Source organism: Stomoxys calcitrans, chromosome 5 (genome assembly GCF_963082655.1).
Source record: "Stomoxys calcitrans chromosome 5, idStoCalc2.1, whole genome shotgun sequence".
NCBI classification, from domain to species: domain Eukaryota; kingdom Metazoa; phylum Arthropoda; class Insecta; order Diptera; family Muscidae; genus Stomoxys; species Stomoxys calcitrans.
Window position 1 is genome coordinate 129,216,889 of NC_081556.1, and position 26,217 is coordinate 129,243,105.

Consider the following 26,217-nt stretch of genomic DNA (forward strand, 5'->3'; position numbering starts at 1 on the left):
TGCGGTCCATATCGGTCGATAGCTTGATATAGGTCATATATATTTGAAAAAGTCATTCAAAGATCTTGACATATACGATCCATGGTAGCGGGATATAAGATTCAGCCGGCACGATTTTTGTTATTTATTACCTTAATTTACATACACCGACCTCTCACCCCCATCCTAACACAGAAATTTCGTCAATATTAAATTTTCACATAAAATTTCGTCACAGAAGAAATTTTAATATTTATACCCACCACCAAAATATCAATTTCCGACCCAACAAAGTATATATATTTCGGATTGGTGTAAAATTCTAAAACGATTTAACGATGTCCGTGTGTCTGTCCGTCCGTCTGTTGTAAACACTCTACAACCTTCAAAAATTGAGATATTGAGCTGAAATTTTGCAAAGATACACGGTGGTTAAATTCTTGAACGGGCCAAATCGGACCATATTTGGATATAGCTGCCATGTAAAGCGATATTGCGATAAAGGGGCTGAAGTCCATACAAGCTTTATGTATTACCCGATTTAGCTGAAATTTGAAAAAGTATGTTATTTTAAGGCACCCGACAACCGACCTTAATATGGTTTATATCGGACTATATTTAGATATAACTGCCATATAGACATAAAAGCTTTATTCTTTAACCGATATCGCTGAAATTTATAACAGTGGGTAAATTTAGCCTCCCGACATCTGACCCATATATGGTTCAGATCGGACTATATTTAGATATAGCTGCCATATAGACCGACCTCCCGATAAAAGGTCTGAGGCCCATAAAATCTTTATTTTTTAACCGATTTCGCTGAAGTTTGAAAGAGTGAGTAGGTTTAGGCCTCCCAACATAGGACCAAAATATAGTTTTGATCGGACTATTTTTAGATATAGCTGCCTTTTAGACCGATCTGCCGATAAGGGGTCTGAAGTCCATTAAAGCTTTATTTATTACCTGATTTCGCTGAAATTTGAAACAGTGAGTTGTTTTGAACCCCCCGATATTCGACCTTACTATGGTTCAGATCGGTTTATATTTGGATATAGCTGCCAAGAAGACCAATATTTTGGTCTACAAAATTGAACAATTGAAATATATAAAGTGGAATTATTTTCTTTCTTGCTGCGCTACAAATGAAAATGCTCTTAAGATCATAGGTGTGATGGGACGCGTTTCGTCTTTGGTTAGAAGACTTATCAACCATATTAGGTGTGAACAAAAGAAAAAAAAAATACATGCATTGGGAAAAGTACAGCTAATAGACAGGATTGAGCATGGTTATTGTGGTAATTGTATCATAGATGCGTTTTCGCTATTAATACGATTCAAATACAACATACCAACGCACGGCCCTTGAAGCCATCACACTTAATATTGTTGGAAGTCTTCTAACCAAAGACGAAACGCATCCCATAGTGGTTGGTGTGTGTTGCTATCTTTGGCTTTCCTTTTCCATTTGCATTTTCGATCATTTAGCTCATCTCGAAAGAGAAACAAACAAAAATTGTAAAATTTAAAGATTTTCGCCCTAACAGGCAAAAAAATTGAAAAATTAAAAAAAAAAAAAATATTTTTATAGAAAATTTCGTAAAAATTTTCTTTTCATACAAAATTTCGTCGAAATTTTATTTTCATAGAAAATTTTTTCGAAATTTTATTTTCACACAAAATTTCGTCGAAAATTGATTTTCACACAAAATTTCGTCGAAAATTGATTTTCATACAAAATTTCGTCAAAATCTTGTGAAAATTTTATTTTCATAAAAAATTTTGTGAAATTTTATTTAAACACCACATTTTGTTGAAATTTAATTTTCATACAAAATTTTGTCAAAATTTATTTTAATACAAAATTTTATTTTCATACAAAATTTCGTCGAAATTTAATTTTTATACAAAATTTTGTGGAAAATTAATTTTCATACAAAATTTCGTCGAAATTTGATTTTCATAGAAAATTTCTTCGAAATTTTATTTTTGTAGAAAATTTCGTTGAAATTTAATTTTCGTACAAAATTATGTGGAAATTTTATTTTTTACCAAATTTCGTCGAAAATTTATTTTGATACGAAATTTCGTCGAAATTTGATATTCATACAAAATTTCGTCGAAATTTTATTTAACGCAAAATTTCGTTGAAATTTAATTTCCTTACAAAATTTTGTCAAAATTTATTTTCATACAAAATTTCGTCGAAATTTAATTTTCATACAAAATTTCGTGGAAAATTAATTTTCATACAAAATTTCGTCGAAATTTGATTTTCATAGAAAATTTTGTCGAAATTTTATTTTTATAGAAAATTCTGTCGATATTTAATTTTCATACAAAATTTTATTTTCACACAAAATGTCGTCGAAATTTTATTTTCATACTAAATTTCGTCGAAAATTGATTTTCATACAAAATTTTGTCGAAATTTTATTTTCATACAAAATTTCGTCGAAAATTGATTTTCATACAAAATTTCGTCAAAATTTGATTTTCATACAAAATTTCGTCGAAATTCGGTTTTCATAGAAAATTTCGTCGAAGTTTTATTTTCATAGAAAAATCATAGAATTTTCCGGCGGAACTTGATTTTGATAAAAATTTTCGTCGAAAATTTCATTTTCATAGAAAATTTCGTGGAAATTTCTTTTTTATAAAAAATTTTGTCGAAATTTGACTTTCATACAGAATTTCGTCAAAATTTGATTTTCATAAATAAATTCGTCGAAATTTGATTTTCATTGAAAATTTCATCGAAATTTGAATTTCATAGAAAATTTAGTTGAAATTTGGTTTTCATAGAAAAGTTCGTTAAAATTTGATTTTCATAGAAAATTTCATCGAAATTTGATGTTCGTAGAAAATTTCGTCACAAGAAATGTTCGTTATTAGACTTTCTTAAATTTAGAAATTTGGACAAAAAATTGTGAATGTCACGCAAAATTTTTTAAAATTTTTCTAAAAAATGGTATTTTCATAGGAACAGTTTTTTTCTGACAGGCATAACAAAACCTTTCTTGAAGCTTTTGTCTCCTAAAACATTTCGTGGAAATTTTCCATAAAATGCTGTTATAATTAACTTTCGAAATTGACAAGCCAACTGCGGCAACAAGTCTATATTAACTGCATTGCATACATATACCAAAAGAAAAAAAAATAATAAAAAATAAAATGTTGCTGCCCAACTAGCGACAAATTAAATAAAAAAAAAGTTAACAGCATTTGTAGATTTTTTGCGTTTAAGATTTTGTTTTTTGTCACTGCTGCTGCCTGTCCGTTTTGTCATTAATTCGATTTTCCTTTTATGTTCGAAATGACATTGATCGCGCTGAAATTCGCATGTACATAGTAATTGATTTTTCTATTTCTCTGTTTTTTCGGAACATTTATGCTTAAATAGTTTTATAATTGGTGTTTTTGATATGCGCGCACCATTATTTTAAACTGCTATAAAAAGGCCTAAAATATTCAATTATTTATATGGACTAATTTTTGGCGGCAACAACACAAATTATCAATTAGAACATTTGACTTTCCATACTTTATACACACTAGGAAATGAAAAAATATATGTACTTTTTATACCCACCACCGAAGTATGGGGGTATATTCATTTTGTCATTCCGTTTGCAACACATCGAAATATCCATTTCCGACCCTATAAATTGTATATATTCTTGATCGTCGTCAAAATATAAGACGATCTAGCTATGCCGGTCCGTCTGTCTGTTGAAATCAAGCTACAGTCTTTAAATATAGGGATATTGAGCTGAAACTTTGTACAGATTTTTTTGTTGTCCATAAGCAGGTTAAGTTCGAAGATGGGCTATATCGGATAATATCTTGATATAGCCCCCATATAGACCGATCCGCCGATTTAGGGTTCTAGGCCCATAAAAGTCACATTTATTATCCGATTTTGCTGAAATTTGGGACAGTGAGGCCAGTCGATATCCTTCTTCAATTTGGTTCCGATAGGTCCAGATTTGAATAAAGCTGCCATATAGACCGATCTAACGATTTAAGGTCTTGGGCCCATAAAAGGTGCATTTATTGTCCGATTATGCTAAAATTTGGGACAGTGAATTGTGTTAGACTTATCGAAATTCCTCATCAATTTGGCCCAGATCGGCCCAGATTTGAATATAGCTGCCATATAGACCGATCTAACTATTTTAAGGTCTTGGGCCCATAAAAGGTGCATTTAGTGTCCGATTTTGCTAAAATTTGAGACAGTGAGTTGTGTTAGACTTATCGAAATTCCTCATCAATTTGGCCCGAATCGGCCCAGATTTGAATATAGCTGCCATATAGATCGATCTCTCGATTTAAGGTTTTGGGGCCATAAAAGGCGCAATTATTGTCTGATTATGCCGAAATTCGGAAGAACGAGTTGTGTTAGGCCCTTCGACATCTTTTTGCAATTTGCCTCAGATCGGTCCAGATTTGGATATAGCTGCTATTGGGTTGCCCAAAAAGAAATTACGGATTTTTCATATAGTCGGCGTTGACAAATTTTTTCACAGCTTGTGACTCTGTAAATGCATTCTTTTTTCTGTCAGTTATCAGCTGTTACTCTTAGCTTGCTTTAGAAAAAAAGTGTAAAAAACGTATATTTGATTAAAGTTCATTCTAAGATTTATTAAAAATGCATTTACTTTCTTTTAAAAAATCCGCAATTACTTCTTGGGCAACCCAATATATAGAGCGATCTCTCGATTTAAGGTTTTGGGGCCATAAAAGGTGCAATTATTGTCTGATTTCGCCGAAATCTGGAAGAGCGAGTTGTGTTAGGCCCTTCGACATCTTTTTGCAATTTGGCTCAGATCGGTCCAGATTTGGATATAGCTGCTATATAGAGCGATCTCTCGATTTAAAGTCTTGGGCCCATAAAAGGCGCATGTATTGTCCGATGTCACCGAAATTTGGGACAGTGAGATGTGTTTAGCCCCTCAATAAGTATAAGTATATCTATTCTTGATCTTTATGACATTTTAAGTCGATCTAGCCATGTCCGTCCGTCTGTCTGTCCAAAGCACGCAAATTTTCAAAAGAGTAAAGCTAGACGCTTGAAATTTTGTACAACTACTTCTTAGGTTGGGATTGTAAATGGGCCAAATCAGTCCATGTTTTAATACAGCTGTCATATAAACCGATCATGGTTCCTGACTTCTTAAACTTCTAGGGGGCGCAGTTCTTATCCGATTGGACTGAAATTTTTCTTGAGCTTCTGGAGAGCGCAATTTTTATCCGATTTGGCCGAAATTTTGCATGAAGTGTTTCAATTTGACTTCCAAAACCTGTTTCAAGTATGGTCTAACTCAGTCCATAACCTGATATAGTCACCATAAAAAACCGATCTCCCGATTAGACTTCTTGGGCTTCTAGAGGGCGAAATTCTTATCCACTATGTTTAAAATTTTGCATATGTCGTTTTGGTATGACTTCCAACAACTGTTCCAAGTGTGATCTAAATCGGTGTATAACCTGATATAGCTGCCATATAAACCGATCTGGGGTCTTGACTTCTTGAGCCGCTAGAGGGCACAATTTTTATCCGATTTGGCTGACATTTTGCATGAGGTGTTTTATCATGACTTCCAACAACTATGCTGAGTATGCTTGAAATCGGTCCATAACCTGATATAGCTGTCATACAAACCTATCTGGGGTCTTGACTTCTTGAGCGTCTAGAGTACGCAATTCCTATCCAATTTGACTTCCAACAACTATGCCAAGTATACTTTAAATCGGTCCATAACCTGATATTGCTGCCATATAAACCGATCTTGAATCTTAACGTCTTGAGCCACTAGATGGCGCAATTCTTATCCAATTTGGCTGAAATTTTGCATGAGGTGTTTTGGCACGACTTCCAACAACTGTGTTAAGTATGGTTTAAATTGGACCATAACCTGATATAGCTGTCATATAAACCGATCTTGAATCTTGACTGCACAATATGTTTTTTTTATTTGATAATCTTATTGGCCATTTTCCAACAGTCATTTGGAAAATTACCTTTAACGTCAGCCCACTGTATTTAAGTTTTGTTTTTTAGCAATGCATTCTGAATTTATCCAGCTTTCTTAAAGAAAAATACTCACGGTGTCACAACGTTTAAGGTATAAATGCGTCACCAAAATTGTAATCCGATATGGTATTGTGTTTTGGAAACAAACAAAAAACAGTTTCTTTATACTTTTATTTGGCGAGTTAACAAAGCGTAAAATTTTTAAACTTTTTAACTTTTTTTCTCACTATTATGGGGTGGTGTACACTTTTTTTATTTTTTTTTCCAAAGGGAAAATTTGCAAAATGCACAATGATGATGGCAAGCAATTGTAAAATACTTTGTACGTGATTTTTGTTTTTGACTTTAGTTATATGTTAATGTATTTCTTTTTTTTAATAACTTTTTCACGATAATTTAAAAACACGCACAACTATTAACATTTGCTGTGTTTGCAGCAAAACTTATCCGATTTTGCACTCGACTAAATTTCTTTATCGATTTTCTTGCGTTTTTATAACTTTGTTTCTAATAAGAACGCCCAAATCTTTGTACTCTTGAGGCCAAAGAAAAACTCAGCCCACATAAGGTTTCAAAAATTTCAGAGCACATTTAAATTTATTTATGGCTATATTTATTGGCAATTACTGTTATGTTTTTTCTTGCTACACTTAAGCCATGTAAGTAATGAAATGAGAAAAAATTGCATAAATTCTGAACTTGACTTTGAAAAAATATTTTAAATGTTGCGGAATTCGTTGGGTTGTTCAGTTTTTTTTTTTTTACTTCAAATTAAATCAAATGACCGTTTTTATACAACCCACTTGTGTTGTGTATTCCAAAGCGTTTCCCAAGTAACTGAAACCATATTTTGTTGCACCACCAGTTGAAAACGCCGTTTAAAGCAACACACAGAGCAGGCGCAAATGTTTTTCGAAGTAGCCAACGGATGGCTACATGAATGCAAGACATTAGGGAGGAATAAAAAAAAAAAAAATTACGAATAAGCATTCAAGCTTGTATTCAATATTTCAACATATTATTGATCAAAATTATGCCATTCTTTTTACTTAAATGTATAGAAAATAACAAGGCAATTGCAAATTTCCCCATGAATATTCCTATGAGGAATATAGGCAAACTTCTCACATATCAATCAGTGCTGTCCGATTCAAGTTTTAAGCTCAATGCCGCACTGCGACACCCCCTTGAGGAGAAAATTCTACATGCCATAGTACATCACAAATGTCGCCAGATTTAGAAGGTGATAAGCATCGCCCAGTGGAATAGAATCGATAGAATCAATCGTGAAGGTGTCATATTCCACCAGGACAACGCTAGACCGCCCACATCTTTGGTCACTCGCCAAAAACTGAGTGAGCTTGGCTGGGAACTTTTGATGCATCCACCATATAGCCCTGACCTTGCACCATCAGACTACCATTTATTTCGATCTTTGCAGAACTCCTTAAATGGTAAAACTTTCGGCAATGAAGAGGCTATAAAATCGCACTTGGTTCAGTTTTTTTTTGCAGATAAAGGCCAGAAGTTCTATGAGCGTGGAATACTAAATTTGCCAGGAAGATGGCAAAAGGTTATCGAACAAAATGCCAATTATATATTTGATTAAAGTTCATTCTAAGTTTTATTAAAAATGCATTTACTTTCTTTTAAAAAATCCGCAATTACTTTTTGGGCAACCCAATAGTAAAAAAAAATGCCATATGATAACGGATAGAGATAACTCTTTGAAATTTGAAATGGTTGAAGCTGAGGTTTTTATCGATATCATGTGCAAAATTTTAAGATCCTAGATGGTCCGGGCCCTAAATCTGGTCACCTGTTCATTTCGAAATATTGTTCGTGCTGTCGAAATATTGTTCCGGCTGTTCCAAAATAATTTTTATAACCTCCACCATGGGATGGCAGTATACTAATTTCGTCATTCCGTTTGCAACACCTCAAAAGATTCGTCTAAGAACCCATAAAGTACACATATATATTCTTGATCGTCATGACATTTTAAGAAGGAGTAGGCGCTTGAAATTTTGCACAAATACTTCTTATTAGCGTAGATCGGTTGGGATTGTAAATCGGTCCATGTTTTGATATAGCTGCCATATAAACCGATCTTCGGTCTTGACTTCTTGAGCTTCTAGAGGGCGCAATTCTTATCTTATTTGGCTGAAATTTTGCATGAAGGGTTTTGTTATGACTTCCACCAACGGTGCAAAGTATGGTTTAAATTAGTCCATAACCTGATATAGTTGCCATATAAACCGATCTCACGACTAGACTTCTCGAGGTTCTAAGGAGCGCAATTATTATCCGATTTGGATGAAATTTTGCACATATAATTTTGTTATGGCTTCCAACAACTGTGCTAAGTATGGTCTTAATCAGTAAATAACCGGATATATCTGCCATGTAAACCGATCTCACGTTTAGACTTCTTGAGCTTCTAGAGGGCGCAATTCTTATCCGATTTATACTTGCCGAGGATGGTGCATATAAGAATATAATTGGCTTTTGCTGCTATATCGACCGGATATCGATGGAATTGCCTTAAAAAATTTGGATTATTTTAAACTAAAAAATCGACTTTTCCTTAGTCGAAAATATCGATAACTCGACTTTTCTATAATCGAATAAAGTCAAAAAGTCGACTTTTTTGCAACCGAAAAATGTCAAAATCGACTTTTTTTCTGACTTAAGATCCCTAGTAGCAAAAAACTAAATATGTTAGAACTGGTTATGCTCTCGCAAATGTAGAATAAATGTATCCTAAGTGTAAAGAGGCAATTATGCTTATTACAAAACGAAGCATTTGACATTTCAAACAAAACAATTTTTTTAACAAAAAAATCTTGAAGGTAGGAGAGGGTATGACGTCGAAGAACTTCAGGCATAACTCAAGGGCAGGTTGAAGTAGACGGCCCTCCACGCAGTGATGCGATAAGTTGAGACGTCTCTCCATCTAAAGGAGTACGCGATGGCGGCCTTCTCGAATATTGTGAGGGCATTTAACAAGATGGGTCGACAGTCACCGCCCTGAGCCGCACGGGGAGACAGAACATGGAAAAGGTTCCCTTCTGGACACTATAGATGCGGTGGGCAGACTGAGGATGGTTTTAGGAGACAGGGACTGGATTGGGGCTATACTTCAACACACACAATTTCAGGGAGAGCTATGTGCGATAACGATAGACACAAAAGAAATTCTGGGAAGGGATTTACACTTTTCGTAATCAGTTGTTGTTGCTGATGTGGTAGCCACATTTGTATGTGGAGGTAGCAATTCTCGTAAAGCTCGTTCCGGTTCATAGAACCGATCGCCGCGGGAACGTTATGGCCATTGGTTATTAAAAGATGCCGATAGATCGCCTTGTCATAAAGAGTATCACAGGCACTCAGTATTTAAGCAAGAGCCGTTGCCGCCCGTTCTCTCACTGAGACTCTCTCTTTGATACCGCTGATTTTCCACGACTGCAATTGCAGCTACTCCGTATACGAAACAATCCACTAACCGTAACCTGAGCTTCTCGTAATGACGATGAACACCAAACAAATTGGAGCGCAGAGTTTCAACTGATGTGGTGCCTATAATCATTTCGTGCCCGGTCGGCCTTGAAGGCCGCCATATACACATGGCCACATTGTGTGCTTCCCATTCAACCTTAATTATTAACAATTCCACAGAGAAATCGTAGAATAGGAGAATGACAGTTTTTTAAACATACATTTTTGGTTTTGAAATTTTTCTTCAAATTACAAATTTTATCAGCTGACACGAAAATGGAACTTAAAATTTTGTTTTTACTGAATTCTATTTTCTGGTTACGGTCGACAGACGTTCGGTAATCGTTTGCTTGTGTTTTCATAAAGCAAAACAAAACAGCTGACACGTTTTCCTACATTTACGTTACGTTTACGAGAGCATAACTAGGCCTTAAGTAGTTACTTCATATTTGTGTTCCACCCTAAGGTACTGTGCATGCACCTAAAATGAGTTTTATGTGTTATTTTTTGCTCGGCACAATTTGGAATATAATGAAATTTAATTCAGCTCATATATGCCTTAGAAATTGAGGGGGAAAATAAATGTTAAAAAGTACAATGATTTTAATTTAGATTATTTAAAATTTTCTGAAATCATTAAAATTTGCCCTTACATTAAAAAGTTCTATAAAACAGAAGATATTTACTTACATTTAAGAAATCTCGTAACCAGACAACTTCTGGTTTGGGGTCACCAACCACTTCACAGAAGATGATAACCGTATCACCTTCATAGGCTTCGCTAGAACGTGGTTTAACAACAAACAAAGGTTCTTTGGAGTAACTGAAATAGTGAAAAAAGGCAACAAATAGAAATTAATTAATTAAGAATATTAAGATAAAAATAATTAATACCATATGTACATTAGAGTGTCCCCAAAAAAAGTATTTTTTTCGAAACGCATACCATGAATTTTTCTATACCCACCACCCTAGGTCGGGGGTATATTAATCTAGTCATTTCGCTTGTAACACCTCGAAATATTCGTCTAAGATCCCATAAAGTATATATATTATTGATCGTCTGGTCATTCTGAATCGATCTAGCCATGTCCGTCCGTCTGTCGATATCACAATAATGGTCGAACGCGTAAAGCTAGCCGCTTGAAATTTTGAAATTGATACTTAATATCGATGTAGATCGTTGGGGATTGTAAATGGGCCATATCGGTTCAGATTTAGATATAGCTCCCGTATAAACCGATCTTCAGATTTGACTTCTTGAGCACCTGAAAGCCGCAATTTGCATGAAGTTTTCCGTTGCAAATTTTGCCCATGAATATTCCACTAAGGAACAGGGTCAAACTTCTCACATATCAATGAGTGCAGTCCGATTCAAGTTTTAAGCTCAATGATAAGAGGCCTCCTTTTTATAGCCGAGTCCGAACGGCGTGCCATAGTGCGACACCTCTTTGGAGAAAAGTTTTACATGGCATAGTACCTCACAAATGTTGCCAGCATTAGGAGGGGAAAACCATTAGGAGGGGAAAACTGATGGCTTCGCCAGGATTCGAACCCAGGCGTTCAACGTCATGAGCGGACATGCTAACCTCTGCGCTATGGTGGCCTTCCGTTATGATTTCCAACAATTGTGTCAACTACGGTCCAAATCAGTCTATAGCCTGATATAGCTCCCATATAAACCGATAAGCCAATTTGACTACTTGAGCCCCTGGAAGCCGAAATTTTTATCAGATTTGGCTGAAATTTTGCAATTTCTTTTATGACTTTCAACAACTGTGCGATGTACGGTCCTAATTCGGTCTATAACCTGGTATAGCTCCCATATAAACCGATCTCCCGATTTGACTTTCTGAGCCTTTACTAGCCGCAAATTTTGTCCGATTTGTCTGAAATTTTGCATGTAGTGTTTTGTTATGACTTCCAACAACTGTGCCAAGTACGGTTCAAATCGTTCTATAACCTGATATAGCTCCCATATAAACCGATCTCACGATTTGACTTCCTGGGCCTTTACAAGCCGCAACTTTTGTCCAATTTGTCTGAAATTTTGCATGTAGTGTTTTGTTATGACTTCCAACAACTGTGCCAAGTACGGCTAAAATCAGTCGATGATCCATGTTCGTTTCTTAGAAACTTTTATTTTTGCTGGTTTGATAGAAGTTTGATATATTGAATAAAGTTATGCCCTTAACTTAATTTATTTTGCATCAATTTTGAGCAGAATTAATGGTGGTGGGTTCCCAGGATTCGGCCCGGCGGAACTTAGCACGCTTTTACTTGTTTCTTTTGATCCCAATAAGCAAAATACGAAATATTTTGACCATCGATTAAAGATGACCCGTTTATAGACCCAGTTTATATGGAATTTAACATAAAAACACTAAATGTATGCTACACCATTAACGTGGTTGTGATAAAACGTATAGATCAACTCAGAAATTTCTCTTGATTCGTCCAAAACATGTCCGTCTGTCCGCGTATCCTTTACCGTTTGTCCGTATGTCACTTTTTTGTAATCACGGTGGAGATCGCATTTCTTACCCAATTATCATGAAATTGTTCATACATCACTTTTTCAGTTCAAATACAAGCGCTATGAATTTTCAAAAATCCGTTCAGATTTAAATATAGCACCCATATATATGCATCGGCTTATTTACACTTATAAGGGCATAGTTCCTATAATTTTAAACCCATCTGAAAACCACTGCTAAATATCATCAAAATCGGTTCAGATTTAGATATAGTGTTTCTCTATTTGCAAAAAAAATCTAATTTATAGCATGGGACTGTCTAGTACATATGTATCAAAGGCCTGCAAAAAAACCATTCATTGGTAACAGTTTTTGCTGAACTCGTGAAAGTTGAACCTACATGATGTTGTTGTATTTTGAGACTACTAAAGAGCGAGACTCTGAAGATAGAGTAAAACGAACAAGCTGCTGTTGAGTAGTTAATTTTGAAAACAACCACCATTCAGTGCTTGGTAGTATTTTTATCTCAAATTTATCACCGATACAGTGAGATGTGATAAATTACTCGCTGCACACTGAGCCATGTGAAAGCGTCTCACTGTCATTTTCAAAAAATGAACTGATCACAAAAATCGTTTGCAAACCGTTTGTTTTCTCATATAAAAACAACTACGCGTGTATGTGTGTTTACCCATGCTTTTGCCAAATCTACCATGTTACCTTCGTACGAATTTCGTACTACTAAAGCAGACTACAAGAAAAATACTTTATCTGAAGCAAAATATACCCGAATACATGCATTGTACAACGTGCACTCCCTAAAATCTGAATCAATCTTTCGTTTTGCCGAAGGTTTCTTTTTTTACATTCACTCTCGTTGTCTGGGTATCTTGTTATCTGTTTTACTCAGTTCTCTATTGTCTCATACAATGTTGTATTCTTAAACGAAGAGTTCAGTTCTTGCAATACTCTATGGTTGTTATTGTGTCTTGAAAGCAGAAATAAATGGTCTTGCGTAGGCCTTTGATATGTACGATATATCAGTATCATAATTTCAACTTACGGTAAATCAGTTCTCCATAGTCCTGGCACAGGTCTCTTCATTTCTTGTTGCCTTTGTTCATCATCCATCTCCTCCAAGGGCTCAATGCATACACGACACATACTTTCAGTCTTGCCCACGGCATTCGATGAAACGCACGTATAAATGCCGGCATCATGCAGACGAACATCGGTTATCACTAATTCCACAAAACCGGTGGCATCTAAGGTAGCTGTCAGGCGACGACTTGGTCTCAATTTAACACCATTACGATGCCAGGATACACCCACAGCAGGATAAGCTTCCACTTTGGCGGTAAGACGCATTTCTTGACCCTCCTGAACTATGTACAAAGGATCGAGAGGTACATAGAACTCTGGAGAGATATAGGCACGAATACCTTTGTCCACCACAAGAGAACAATGGCACGATACGGAGCCCAGCTCATTTTTGGCCGTACAAGTATATACACCACTATCATTTAGATTAGTGCTGGACAATTCCAGAGTATAGAATTGATTATCTTGTGATATGTGACATTGTTGGCTGGACTCTAGAAGTTGGTCATCCTTATACCAGGAAATCTCAGCCTGGGGATGGCCCACCACCTGGCAGGTCATCCTTACAGGATAGGTGACCTGTACGCGACGATCTCTAAGACGCATAGTGAATATGGGCAATGAATCGAATGGGAAGGAGCCATCAGCGCTGCGTACAATTTCCTTGAGTTTGTTATCGGCCTCGAACAGTTTCTCATCGGAGACCACCTGCAGACGGGCAAATGTGGATACACGGCCCTTGGAATTGGTGGCCTCACAGGTATAGCGGCCAGTATCGGATTCCAAAACTTGCTTGAGAGTCAGGGTGCAGGTTGAGCCAATTTTTCTTGTTCTCACGCGTTCATTTTCGGGATTATTGCCTAGGCGCAGGCCATCCTTGTACCAGATAATATCCGGGCGAGGACTGCCGCGTAACACACATTCTAAAACAAATTCCTTATTTAGCAAAGCCTTAACCTGGCCAGGCAATATGGTGGTAAACTCAGGAAGGCACTCTACACCGCCCACCTGCAATGGTTTGGAGGTTTGTACCGAAGGACCCCAACCGTAACGATTTTTCGGAGTAATACGGAAATGATATTCAACATTAGGCTTGAGATTAAATGCATCAAAGGAATTGATGGGAGACAAGCCCAATTCTTTCCAAATGGCTCCGCCTTCATGACCCACAATCCAGGCTTCAACTCGGTAGGCTATAACAGGAGCTGAATTATAAGATGGTGGTTTGCCCCAAGACAAGGAAATGTGAGTGGGACCCGAATCAACCAACAGCGGTTCAGTGGTAATGGCAGCCGGTGGATCTAAAAGGGAAGGGGGCAGGGAGAAAAAAAAACAAATTAATTTTATTAAAATGCAAATTTAAAATAAATTTTATAAATTTAAATATCTTAATTTTTATACATTTTAATTTTATGGGTTATTCTAGTTTACTTTAACTCATTAAGTGTCAGCAGTACTTATAATGCATAATTTTTTTAAATTAAAACATTTATTTTATATATATTGGGTTGCCCAAAAAGTAATTGCGGATTTTTTAAAAGAAAGTAAATGCATTTTTAATAAAACTTAGAATGAACTTTAATCAAATATACTTTTTTTACACTTTTTTTCTAAAGCAAGCTAAAAGTAACAGCTGATAACTGACAGAAGAAAGAATGCAATTACAGAGTCACAAGCTGTGAAAAAATTTGTCAACGCCGACTATATGAAAAATCCGCAATTACTTTTTGGGCAAGCCAATATAATAATATATAAGATATTTTTTATTTTATTTTAATAAGAGTAAGAGAAATGCATTAATTTAAAACCAAGAAAAAGGATGCTAAGTTTGGCCTGGACGAATCTTATATACCCTCCACCATGGATCGCATTTGTCAGTTGTACCCTATATGAACTCAAGAAGTAAAATAGTGAAATCGGATTATATGGGACCGATTGTGACCAAATTTGGCACATATGTTGGAGGTCATAAAAACAGTCACTGTGAAAAATTTCAGCCAAAATATGATAAGAACAACGCCCTCTAAAGGTCAAAGAAGTAAAATCGGGAAATTGGTTTATATTGGAGCTATATCAGGTTATGGACCCATTCAGACTATATTTGACGCGTATGATTAAGATCATAGAGAAAGTCATTGTGCAAAATTTCAGTCTAATTGTTAGGAATTGCGCTCTCTAGAGGCTAGAGAAGTATAAACGGGAGATCGGTTTATATGAATGCTATATCTTAATATGGATCGTTATGGCCCTTTTGCAATCCCAACCGACCTACTCTAATAGGAAGTATTTATACAAAATTTCAAGCGTCTAGCTTTACTACTTCAAAAGTTTGCGTGCTTTCCACAGACAAACATACGGTAGGACGGAAAGATGGACAGACGGACGGACATGGCTAGATCGACTAACAATGTCATGGCGATCAAGATTATATATACTTTATGGGGTCTTAGACCAATATTTCGATGTGTTACAATCGGAATGATGATGTTATTATACCCCATCCTATGGTGGAGGGTATAATAAATAAAAGCAATGTTAAGTTTTTCACCAAAGTGATTCATGCTATCTGACCAAAAGTAAAATGAAAGGAGACACTATTTTATATAACTTCAACTATAATCAACAAATAATTGGACCAAGCATGTGATTTTCTCGTGAGTCGTGATTTGTGCCAAGTTTTTATCTCGTAAACGTGATTCGACATCAAAAAGTCGTGCGTGAGTAAAATTCTTTTCTCGTGAGTGTGTGTGACCGTTAGTGGAAAATCACTCACGCGCACATCGCTTTCCCTGACGTCGAATTGCTAATTCAAGCTCACCCTTAAGTTGACAACAAAGGACCATGAATTGTGAAACTGTACTGTACGGACACTATATAGAAAAAGTACAGTTAACGTACTGGCGTATATAGAAGTACGAAAGTCATATTAGGTTAGGTTGGATTAGGTTTAAGTGGCAGTCTGCCATCAGACGTTTTCGTCTATTGTGATGCCAAAGGAACAGAAGAAGGAAGATGTCTTACAGTTCCTACCGTTGTATCGTCCAGATCGCATTAAAGATTTCAACAACTCGAGAATGTTCACATCCGCTACATCAGACAGGTTCTCGAAGAAATGAGAACCTAAAGTTGAACTCCTTCTGACTGCCAGTGGGGAGCACTCACACAGAAGGTGTTCTATAGTCTCTTCTTCTTCGATGTCCTCACAGCTTCCGCAAAAGTCATTACTGGCAACCTACAGTTTGTCAGCATGTTTTCCAACTAGACAGTGATGTCATGATGGGCACAATGACAGACGTCTGTTCTAGCCAGTGACAGCAAAGTGGTAGACCTCTTCAAATCTAGAAGAGTTTTGGAATGCTCACAACCCCCTCTTTGTGACCATCATCATTCGTTGTCCTTCGGGCCTGGTGCTTAGCTTACATGCCGCTAGAGGCATATCCACAGATTTCAGTTTCTCTGGAATGTGTAAGGTAGATCATAGTTTCGCAAGCTCGTCCGTTTTACAATTCCCTGGGATATCTCTGTGGTCCGGCACCCAGAACAGGTGAATTTTTAACTGTTCAGCCATCTCGCTGAGATATCCCTACTTGTCGTCTAGTTTGGAACTATCCATATAGAAGTCTATGTAACTTCTATTACCAGCGATATCTTTTTGCTAGAAAATTCCTACAAACAAGACCGCTTAAGGAATAAAATATCTCCGCTGGTTTTTCGGATAGAGTTATCTATCTTTTTCGATTCTAAGCAACTATGCGTCACCACAATCCAGAAAGGCTGAGGATTCATAGTCAGTCGGGCGCTTGAACACCTTGTCTACAGATTGGATGAGAAGCTAGATACTTTCTGTATCAATCCAATTATTTCAACGTCCATCTAAAGGTCGGGGTTATTTTCATATTGTCATTCCGTTCGGAATCATCTTTGGAAAATCCGTAGACAACTTTTTTATAATTTTCAGAATTAAAGAAAATTTGTCAGAAACAAAAGGAAATGTAATTTTTAAGGCTGTGGTAGGAAAGTAATTATCTCTCATGAATTTATGCTGAATTACCTTTTGAGTTTTTTAATTTTGGCCACTTTGTTTACATTCAACTTAAGGAGGAAAATAAACGTGCATTTTTATTGACGCGTGTTTTCCCGTTGGCTACCTGTTGGGGATGATTTTGTTACAGAACTCATAATTATGAGTGGTTATGCTAATACTCGTACACATACTAACACAGGTATATAGCGATCGCAAAATAAGATGCGCCCATTCATAAATATCTGTGTCATTCAACAAGTTCAGACAATCCTGAATAACGCCAAGGCATTTTCCATTCAAGTTATTGAATATAATACAGCATGTCATGCAAGAAGATCTCTTTTAACACGGAACAGAACAAGGAAACGGAGTCGCATGCCTCAGAAAAACCACGTCATTCGACGCTATTGCGGTTAGGGGAAAGTTTCCTTAGAGATATACTTTAGGAAGCCCTACATGCGACAACGAAGTGGTCTAGGCGTAAATCCGTATAGGACAGATGTTGTTCTTTTCAGCAGTAGATAGAAGTTAGCCACTGTGTAAAAGGCAGGAAAGGCAAGTCTTGCCTCTTACAAGAGAGCTATTGGCAAAAGTAGGGGTAAAAACCGTAAAGACCTATAATGCTATATGGTGCTGTGGTCTGGCGGACGGCGCTTCAAAAGTCCACCTACTGTTCAATACTCAGCCGGATCCAAAGGTTGGCTCGTTTATGCATCACAGTCGCGCTGAGGGCGAGACTATCAGGGGACCGGTCGCCTAGTTTGGTCTCGCCCTCAGGGCTTTAGGCTGTACTTTGAAGAAATAGGACTGGTCATATCGAGAAGATTACCCGACATCTGTAGTGTGTATCGACCGGAGATCCTAGCAATTAAAGAAGTGGTGAAATGGCTTAGTTGTAATGTTATAACGACGAGCCATTAAATCTTTGGAGAACATATTTCTGAATTCAAAAATCGCTCTCGACTTTCGCAGATCGCTCAACAGTTCAAAATTCACCTGTTCTGGGTTGGGTGTCGGGCTAAAGACATATCCCAGGGAATTGTGGAGCAGATGAACTTGCGAGACTAGGAACTACCTTACACTCAACCAAATTTGTTATTAAAGACAGCAAACATGTTTGCTTAAACCGCAGTTTTCGTCCACTGAAAATGGGAAAGCAAACATAGGACTGCATTAGCAAATATTTCTTTCTGCTATTTCAACTAACAAAATTTGCTGTTTTGAGTACACAAGTCGGCTGAAAAAAAAATTTTATGCTACTTTTTATGGTTGCCTGTTACTTGTTTTGATTACTTTAGTAATTTTTTAGAATTTTTTAAGAAATTTTGTTGGAGGAGAAGTTTTTAATTTGTGGAATATTACTGTAAGGAAGCAACCTGATCCATCCATTGGAATACATTTTGAAATGTCGCTGAGCTAGCTCGCATTTTTTGTTATTGCTCTACTAATGTGCACATGACTGTCATGGCCTTTTGTATATAATCGGCACAACTGTGCCGATTATGGATGAAACTGATGCATAACCTGATATAGCTCTCATATAAACCCATCTGGGTTCTTGATTATTTGAGCCTTTAGAGGGCGCATATCTTATCCGATTTCGCTGAAATTTTGCATGACGTGTTTCGTTATGACTTTCAACAACTGTGTAAAGTATGGTTGAAATCGGTCCATAACCTGAAATAGCAGCCATATAAACCGATCTGGGATCTTGACTTCTTGAGCCTCTATAGGACGCAATTATCTGATTTGGCTGACTCCCATGACCTTCAACATGTGTGTCAAATATGGTCTGAATCGGTCTATAGCCTAATACAGCTCCCCTAAGGGCGCAATTCTTATCCGATTTGGCTGAAATTTTACACAATGATTTCTACTATGGTCTCCAACATTCAGTCCACTATAGTCCGAATCGAACCATAACTTGATATAGCTCCAATAGCATAGCAATTCTTTTCTTTTATACTAAAAAGAGACACCGGGAAAAGAACTCGACAAATACGATCGGTGGTGGAGGGTATATAAGATTCGGCCCGGCCGAATTTAGCACACTCTTTCTTCTAACATCCCTTTCATAATTAAGCAGCAGTCATTTTCAGCAAACAACAGAGTTTCCATCAGTAAGCCTGCTACTCTGAAATTGCAGTACTACTGCTGTAATAGCAGAACTACTGCTACAATAGCAGCACTACTAATATTCACCAGACAGCGGTTGCTATTTTCAGCAAACTTTTCTATGAGTGCACACATTCCAGGGAAACTAGAATCTTTGGGCATGCTTCCAGCGACATGTAGGCTAGGCTAGGTCTGCAGGAGTTGGCCGGAAAGGCCACGAATGAAAGAAAAATTATGTAGTCTAATCTAGACTTGAAAATGTGTTCCGTTTTGTTGTCGCAAGCTAGAACAGACATCTCAGTCATTGTGTTCGTCATGACCGGTTACTGTCAGATCGGAAATTATGCTGACAGACTGATGGTTGCAAGTAAAGACTTCTGCAGAAGCTGTGAGTACATCGAAGAAGAAAAGACTATGGAACTTCTGATGTATGTGTGTCCCGATCTGGCAGTCAGAAGGAATTCCACTTTAGGTTCTCATTCCTTTGAGAACTTGTGAACATTCGCAAGTTGTTGAACTTTTTAAAGCAATCTGGAAGGTTCAATGATTAGAAGGCATCTGCTTTCTTCTGTTCCTGTGGCATCACAATGGACGAAAACGTATAAGTGAGTCTGATGGCAGACTGCCCATTTAACCTAACCTTCCTTCCGCGAAAGATTTTTTAAACTTTATATCAGAGAGTTTTACCGCAAGAAAAGTATAAACGGTTTCAAACTTTGTTTCCAAAACCATTAATTTTTAGTAATTGAAAGCCCAATTCCTACTTTTGCGTTCTCAACTTTGCTAACCAATGTTACTACTATTGAAATATCCCAGCAAACTATATGGGTAAATTTTTCAAAAATGTGAGTTGATACAAATAAAGATATTTGAATCGTATATGAAAGGTCAAGTCCAACATGTTGTACCTCGAATACGATCTTTTGAATATCCCAGCACACATAGATATGAACTATTGGAAAATATCTTTGAAGCGAATAGAACGGGGACTTCATTGATGAAATAATTAGTTTTAGTGTATAATACAATTTTTATATTAAATTAGTATTTTTTTTTTCAAAATAATAAAACTACAAGGTGGTTGTTTTTTTTTTCTTTTCCCCGGAGAAACATTTTTATTTTTTTGTTTTCATTATATATTGAGTGTGTGTTGTTATTATTATAGTAAATTTTCATTTACTGTGTGCAAGTGTGTGTGTGTGTGCATGTTAAAATTTATTTGTATGCAATACGTAAATGTAAACCTGGATTAGCGAGATATAATCCATTTTGGAAATAAAAAAAAATAATTTCAAAAAAGAAAAGAAATACAAAACAGATTTAAAAAAAAATAAAGCACAAAATTTGAAATCACGTTTATAATACAATCGTGAGCTAGGAAAATTAAGTAAATACTAAAAACGACGACAATGGAAAAATAAATAAATACAACAGTTCTAATTGTTGTTGTGGCATTTTTGGTTTGATTTTTGTTTTTGTTTTGAGTTTTTATTTTATATTTGTTGCTGTTAAATGTTGATAATCCAAGGTTAGACTTGTATTTTTGTTGATTTTATTTTTATATTTTTTTTGTTTAGTAGCATTTCGTTGTTTTGATTCGAAGATGCAGTTGAAGTTGCATTTGAATTTGAATATTTACTTTGTTGTTATGGGAAAATTTATTTAAATCATATTTTTAAGTAATTAAATGTGTCACTTTGTCTGTAAAAAAATATTCAGAAAAATGAAAGATAGGTATGAATAAGAGCTTAATTTTTCTTTTAGGAAACTTTGACACTACAAACACAACAGGAGTGCAAGACTAAGACCGGGACAAGTTACATGTAACAAAACTGTACCAAACATTTAAATACAATGGTAATAAAAAACGTCGTACACTTTATTATATTGAAATATGACAACTTCTTCTTGGACAAAGACAAGGATTAATGAATAGTTTAAGCCATGGACGTAGCCACGATTTTATTTTTTTTTTTTTCAAAATCGAACATTGTGGTTGTTGTTTTTGTTGTATCAGTGTATTGTACACTGAGTTGGCAGCCCTTGCCCATGAAGGACTTCATCGGGCCAATCCGGTACATAAAACCGGCTGCCATGGGATTGTGGCCGCTGTTGGTTGCAGGAACTGACCCATCGTCGATGATATTTGATCATAAAGCCGGAGCTGAATTTTGCACTCATTTCCAACACACTTTTTATAGGCCGAATCTAATCATTCAAAGCCTTCAATGTGTGGTTGTCTTTGCGAATATCTCTTGGAAGTTGTATGAATGGCTTCGAACGCTAGACAACGGCAACGGCTCTTACTGCAGTTTCGTGCGCCCAAGTTCGAATCCCAACCATACGAATCTCCGATCATTGAGCTCCTCTCGAAAGAGAAATAAAACGAAAAATTGAGAAATTAAATGATCTTCACCCTAACATGCAAAAACAAAAACTTGAAGATAAAAATTCGATAGAGCCTGGCCGGGATTCGAACCAGAAGCAGCAGCGAGAGTCGTTGCCGTTGTCTAGGATTAGAATCTATAGTCTCTTTTTTTTCGACATCCTCACAGCTTCAGCAAAAGTTGCTACTGGCAATCTTCAGTCTGTCAGCATGTTTTCCGATTAGACGGTGACCTGTCATGACGGACCCAATGACTGAGACGCCTGTTCTGGCCAGTGACAGCAAAGCTGTAGACCTTTTGAAGTCTAGATTAGGCCAAATATTTTTGGAATGCGCACAGTTCCCTCTTTGGGACCATCTATCATTCAATGTTCTTGTGGCCTGATCCTGAAAACCTAGCTTACATGTCCCTAGAGACATACCCACAGATTTCAGTTTCTCTAGAATGTGTAAAGTAGTTCCTAGCCTCGCAAGCTCGTCCGGTTTACAATTCCCTGGGATATCTCTATGGCTCGGCACCCAAAATAGGTGAATTTTGAACTGTTCAACCATCTAGTTCTCATCAGAATCACGTTTTCCAGGGATCTAATGGCTGTCTGAGAAGATATTTATGCCAATCGTCGTATTGACAGTATATCTTAGCCACTCTACAACTTCCTTAATTGCAAGGATCTCCGTTTGATACACACTGCAGTGGTTGGGTAACCTTTTCGATATGACCAGTTCTAGATCTTTAGAGTACACACCAAAGCCCATCTGGTCATCTAGTTTGGAACCATCCATATAGAAGTCTATGTAACTTCTGTTACCAGGGATATCTTTTTATCAAAAAGCGGCTCAGGTAGGGCGTTATCCACACTGCCTCGAATATTGGACATTCTATCAAAGATAACAGTGTTCGTAGCCGCCACATGACCAAAGAGAAAGCTCCCTTAGCCTCGCGACAGTGGTCGCAGCAATTTGTCTAGCCACAATGTCCAGAGGCATAAGATGTAGAATTAAAATAAGTTGCATCATATGGTGTCGTCCTCAGTGCGGCTGTGATGCACAAACAAGCCATCCACCAGAACACAACACCATATAGCATATAGGTCTGACGGTTGCAGTATATACCCAGTGCATGACGCGCGGTCTGAACCCAAACTTTTGCCAATGGCTCTCTTGCAGTTGTATAGGGCAATAGTTGCCTTTGCTGCCCTTTCCAAAATCTTGGATTTGAAGTTCAATTTCCTGTCCAACACCCAGGTATTTTGCGCTTTCTGTAAATGGATCATAAGTTGTAAAGCACACTCTAGTTGGAATGGTTGTAAAGCATCATGATCCATTTGACATCTCCTGCTGATGATTTTTTTTGGTCGACAATGAAATCGCGATACAGGATCGTGATTTCATTTTCGACCAAGAAAAATCATCAGCAGGAGATGTCAAATGAATCATGGGTCTTTACAACTATTCAAACTAGATTAAGTTGTAAAGTACACTCTAGTTGGAATGGTTGTAAAGCACCATGATCCATTTGACATCTCCTGTTGATGATTTTTCTTGGTCGAAAATGAAATCGCGATACAGGAAACCAGTCAAATGCTTCTTGCAACAACACGCTGTTTTGCTGACTTTTAAATGTTTTTGCTATACTATTCTTAGAATAGAAAGCATTAAACAATGTTCTAAAGCCGGGCAATATCCTGCAATGTAATTTCAATAAGATTTTAAGACCCAAAAAAGGCGCAAACAGACATTTAATTAAATTTTTATTAATATGTTTTAAAGTTCTTATTTGAAATTTTATTATAATCATTTTATATTTCTTATTATTTGATATTTTATGAGAATTGGGAATTTGTGATATGTGGAAATACAAATTTAAATTGCACACTAAACAACACTGCCACAACCAATTTCACTTAACATTACAACTACAATTACAAATCAAATACATAAGAAAAAATATTCGAAACTCACCTTTGAAGAATGAAACATCGGGATAACTCTCTACTGGTAGGCCCCATCTTGGTGCTGACGGAGTTTCAGAACGAGCTCTAGGCATAACCTAAAGTTGTGGTATAGTAGTCGAACAAATAAAAAGGTCCAATTTATGTGACAATTTTTTGTTGAACAATAATAACAATAAAAATAAAGGTTCGTTTTAAGTATGTTTATAAATTATTATATGTTTTTTATGCGTATATAGTAAATAAGAAATTAAATTAAAAAAAAATTTGTTGCGTTATAATTTAAAAGAAAAGTGAATAAACCCCTATAATGGCATAGTACAAATAAGGTTACGTTTGAAGCTAAGCATGTTTTTTTTTTCTTTCTTGTATTTGAAGCTTATAAGCGATAGAAAAGTTGTAAAGAATGAACGCAGCGGCCTAAGGTTTAATCTTTCTTTTTGGGAGTTTTAATCTATGAAGGAAAAAAGCGAAATAAAAGCCAAAAAGTTAATAAAAGGCAGTAAGCTTAATAAACACTCATGACAGCACTTAACATTGATAACGACAAATACTCCATAAATTTGTAGTAAATTATTTCTAATCTTCACTGCTGACTTACCTCAACTGTGACGAATATTCTGTCGGTGCCATTGTTATTGCGGGCTACCACAAAGTAAGTGCCAGAATCGGCAATTTGTGATTTTTGTACAGTGAAACGGGTATAATCATCGGAGACTTCTTTGCTGACGCGATCAGATTTTGTGATGTCCTTGGTGCCCTTCATGAAGGTCACTGCAATGACAAATAAAATAAAATAACATGAATAGTCCTTTAGTTTAAGCGTCATAAAACTTACATTTTGGTTTTGGATCTCCAGCAATTCTAAACGATAGAGAGAAGGGATCACCCACAGCAATCTTCATTTCCGTTTCCGGTCTGGACAAGAACAATGGCGGTCTTTCGGCCTTCTCTACGCCCACTGCTACATCAACAGTGGCATGTGATTCAATGCGACCAAAGGCATTTTGAGCTCGGCATGTGTATGAACCCTCATGTTCGGGCGAAGCATTCATAATGGCCAAAGTGTAGACTCCCTTTTCGTAGAAGGTCTTAACACCAGGTTGACCAGCCAAGGGCTCGCGACGACGGAACCATTGCACATCAATGGGTGTGGTGGTCTGCATGAATTCTGCCGTAATGGCAATGGTACCACCACCGCACACCACTTGATTGCCCAAGGGCGAAACCAAATGTGGCTTATTGGGATCACGATGATAGAAGCCCAAGGTTTTTTCCAGGGCAAAATGTTCACGTCCCTTGAAGACAACTTGATGAGTGATCTTAGTTTCGGCGGCCTCATTGCGTGCCAGACAGCCATACACTCCCGAATCCCTTTCGTTGGGATTGTGTATAATCAATTTGGAGAAACCATCATCGGTATCGATTTGAGTATATTTCTCACCAGGTATTAACATTTCCGAACCCTTAAGCCATTGAATTTCGGGACGTGGTTTACCACGTACACGGCAATCCAAAACCAACTCATTTTCAGTGAGAGAATAAGTGTCTGCAGAAGGAATTTTTGTGGGATTAGTGTGAGTTTTAAAGCTAAAAGACTGAGTGCGACAAAAGTTTTGCTGTAGCTGAGGAGATGTAATCCGTATCATGTTACAAACTTGGCAATTCAAAGAATATCAGATATGCAAAATTTCTAAAAATTGTTTGGATCCTATAAAGTATTTTTATATGCTTGATCGTTATGAGATTGTATGACGATGCATCCATAGCCGTTCGTTTGTTTATCGCTTGAAACTTGGATATTCCGAGGGATCAAACAAATTTTGGGTATTAGGAAAACTAAAGAAAAACGCGTTTTATTAGTTAAAAAATGTATTAAGTTGTTGTTAATTTTTTTATTTCCTTTAAAAAGTTTTTTTTTAATTTTTATAATATTTTTTTTAATTCTTTTTAATTTTTTGTTCAAGTCTGCCTGGCTAAAGGCCTTTTCTAAATATGGATAAAAAGGGCCGTATTTTATTTTTCAATAATATATTCTAGTTTAGATTCCTCCAAAATTTCGAAACATTCTCGGTGTTCGTTATCAGGGTTTGGGATATTGTAAGGAAGCCAACTGACTCGCAGACCAAGAAACTACTTCACAAAGTAGAAAATAGTGTTATAAGAAATCTTGTGAAAATACACTATTTTTACATACTCAAATTAATAAATTAAAAAAAATATATATAATTTATTACATTATAGATTTTTCCCATATTTCGAAAAATCTCCTATGTTTGTCCTAAGCAATTTAGATTTTGCGAGAGATGCAAAATTGACGTCTCTTAATTTAAAAAAATATCTGAATTTTTTAAAAATTTAAATAAAACAGCGAAAGTTTTCAATTTTGTTTAAATTTGTTTCAAACCCGTACGCCTAACCTTACTTTGCGGTGACCGAGTTTATTTATTCTATTTTAAGTGTTTCCAATATTTCGAATCATCTCCTATGCTCGTCTTCATGGATTGAGATATTGCGAGGAATACAACTGGCTTGCAGACCAAGTAGTTACTAAATGGAGTACATTCGTGATGACCATGTCAAGAAACTTCACGAAGTTATTTCATGTTGAGTAACTCTATGGCGAGCAAGTGTATTGTCTCCCTTGA

The 26,217-nt window shown here is 36.4% G+C and overlaps 1 protein-coding gene across 7 annotated transcripts in view; it reads right to left on the reverse strand.

Annotated features, from left to right (window-relative positions):
• LOC106080969 (myosin light chain kinase, smooth muscle) overlaps positions 1-26,217 on the reverse strand; it is a 171,629-nt gene that overhangs the window by 48,250 nt on the left and 97,162 nt on the right. For all 7 annotated transcript variants that reach the window (XM_059368416.1, XM_059368415.1, XM_059368420.1 and 4 more), the window contains 5 exons: positions 24,408-25,118; positions 24,171-24,343; positions 23,580-23,667; positions 13,055-14,393; positions 10,205-10,337 (listed from right to left, as the gene is read on the reverse strand). In XM_059368416.1, coding sequence (XP_059224399.1) covers positions 10,205-10,337; positions 13,055-14,393; positions 23,580-23,667; positions 24,171-24,343; positions 24,408-25,118 — 2,444 coding nt within the window. The remainder of the gene's footprint in view (positions 1-10,204; positions 10,338-13,054; positions 14,394-23,579; positions 23,668-24,170; positions 24,344-24,407; positions 25,119-26,217) is intronic.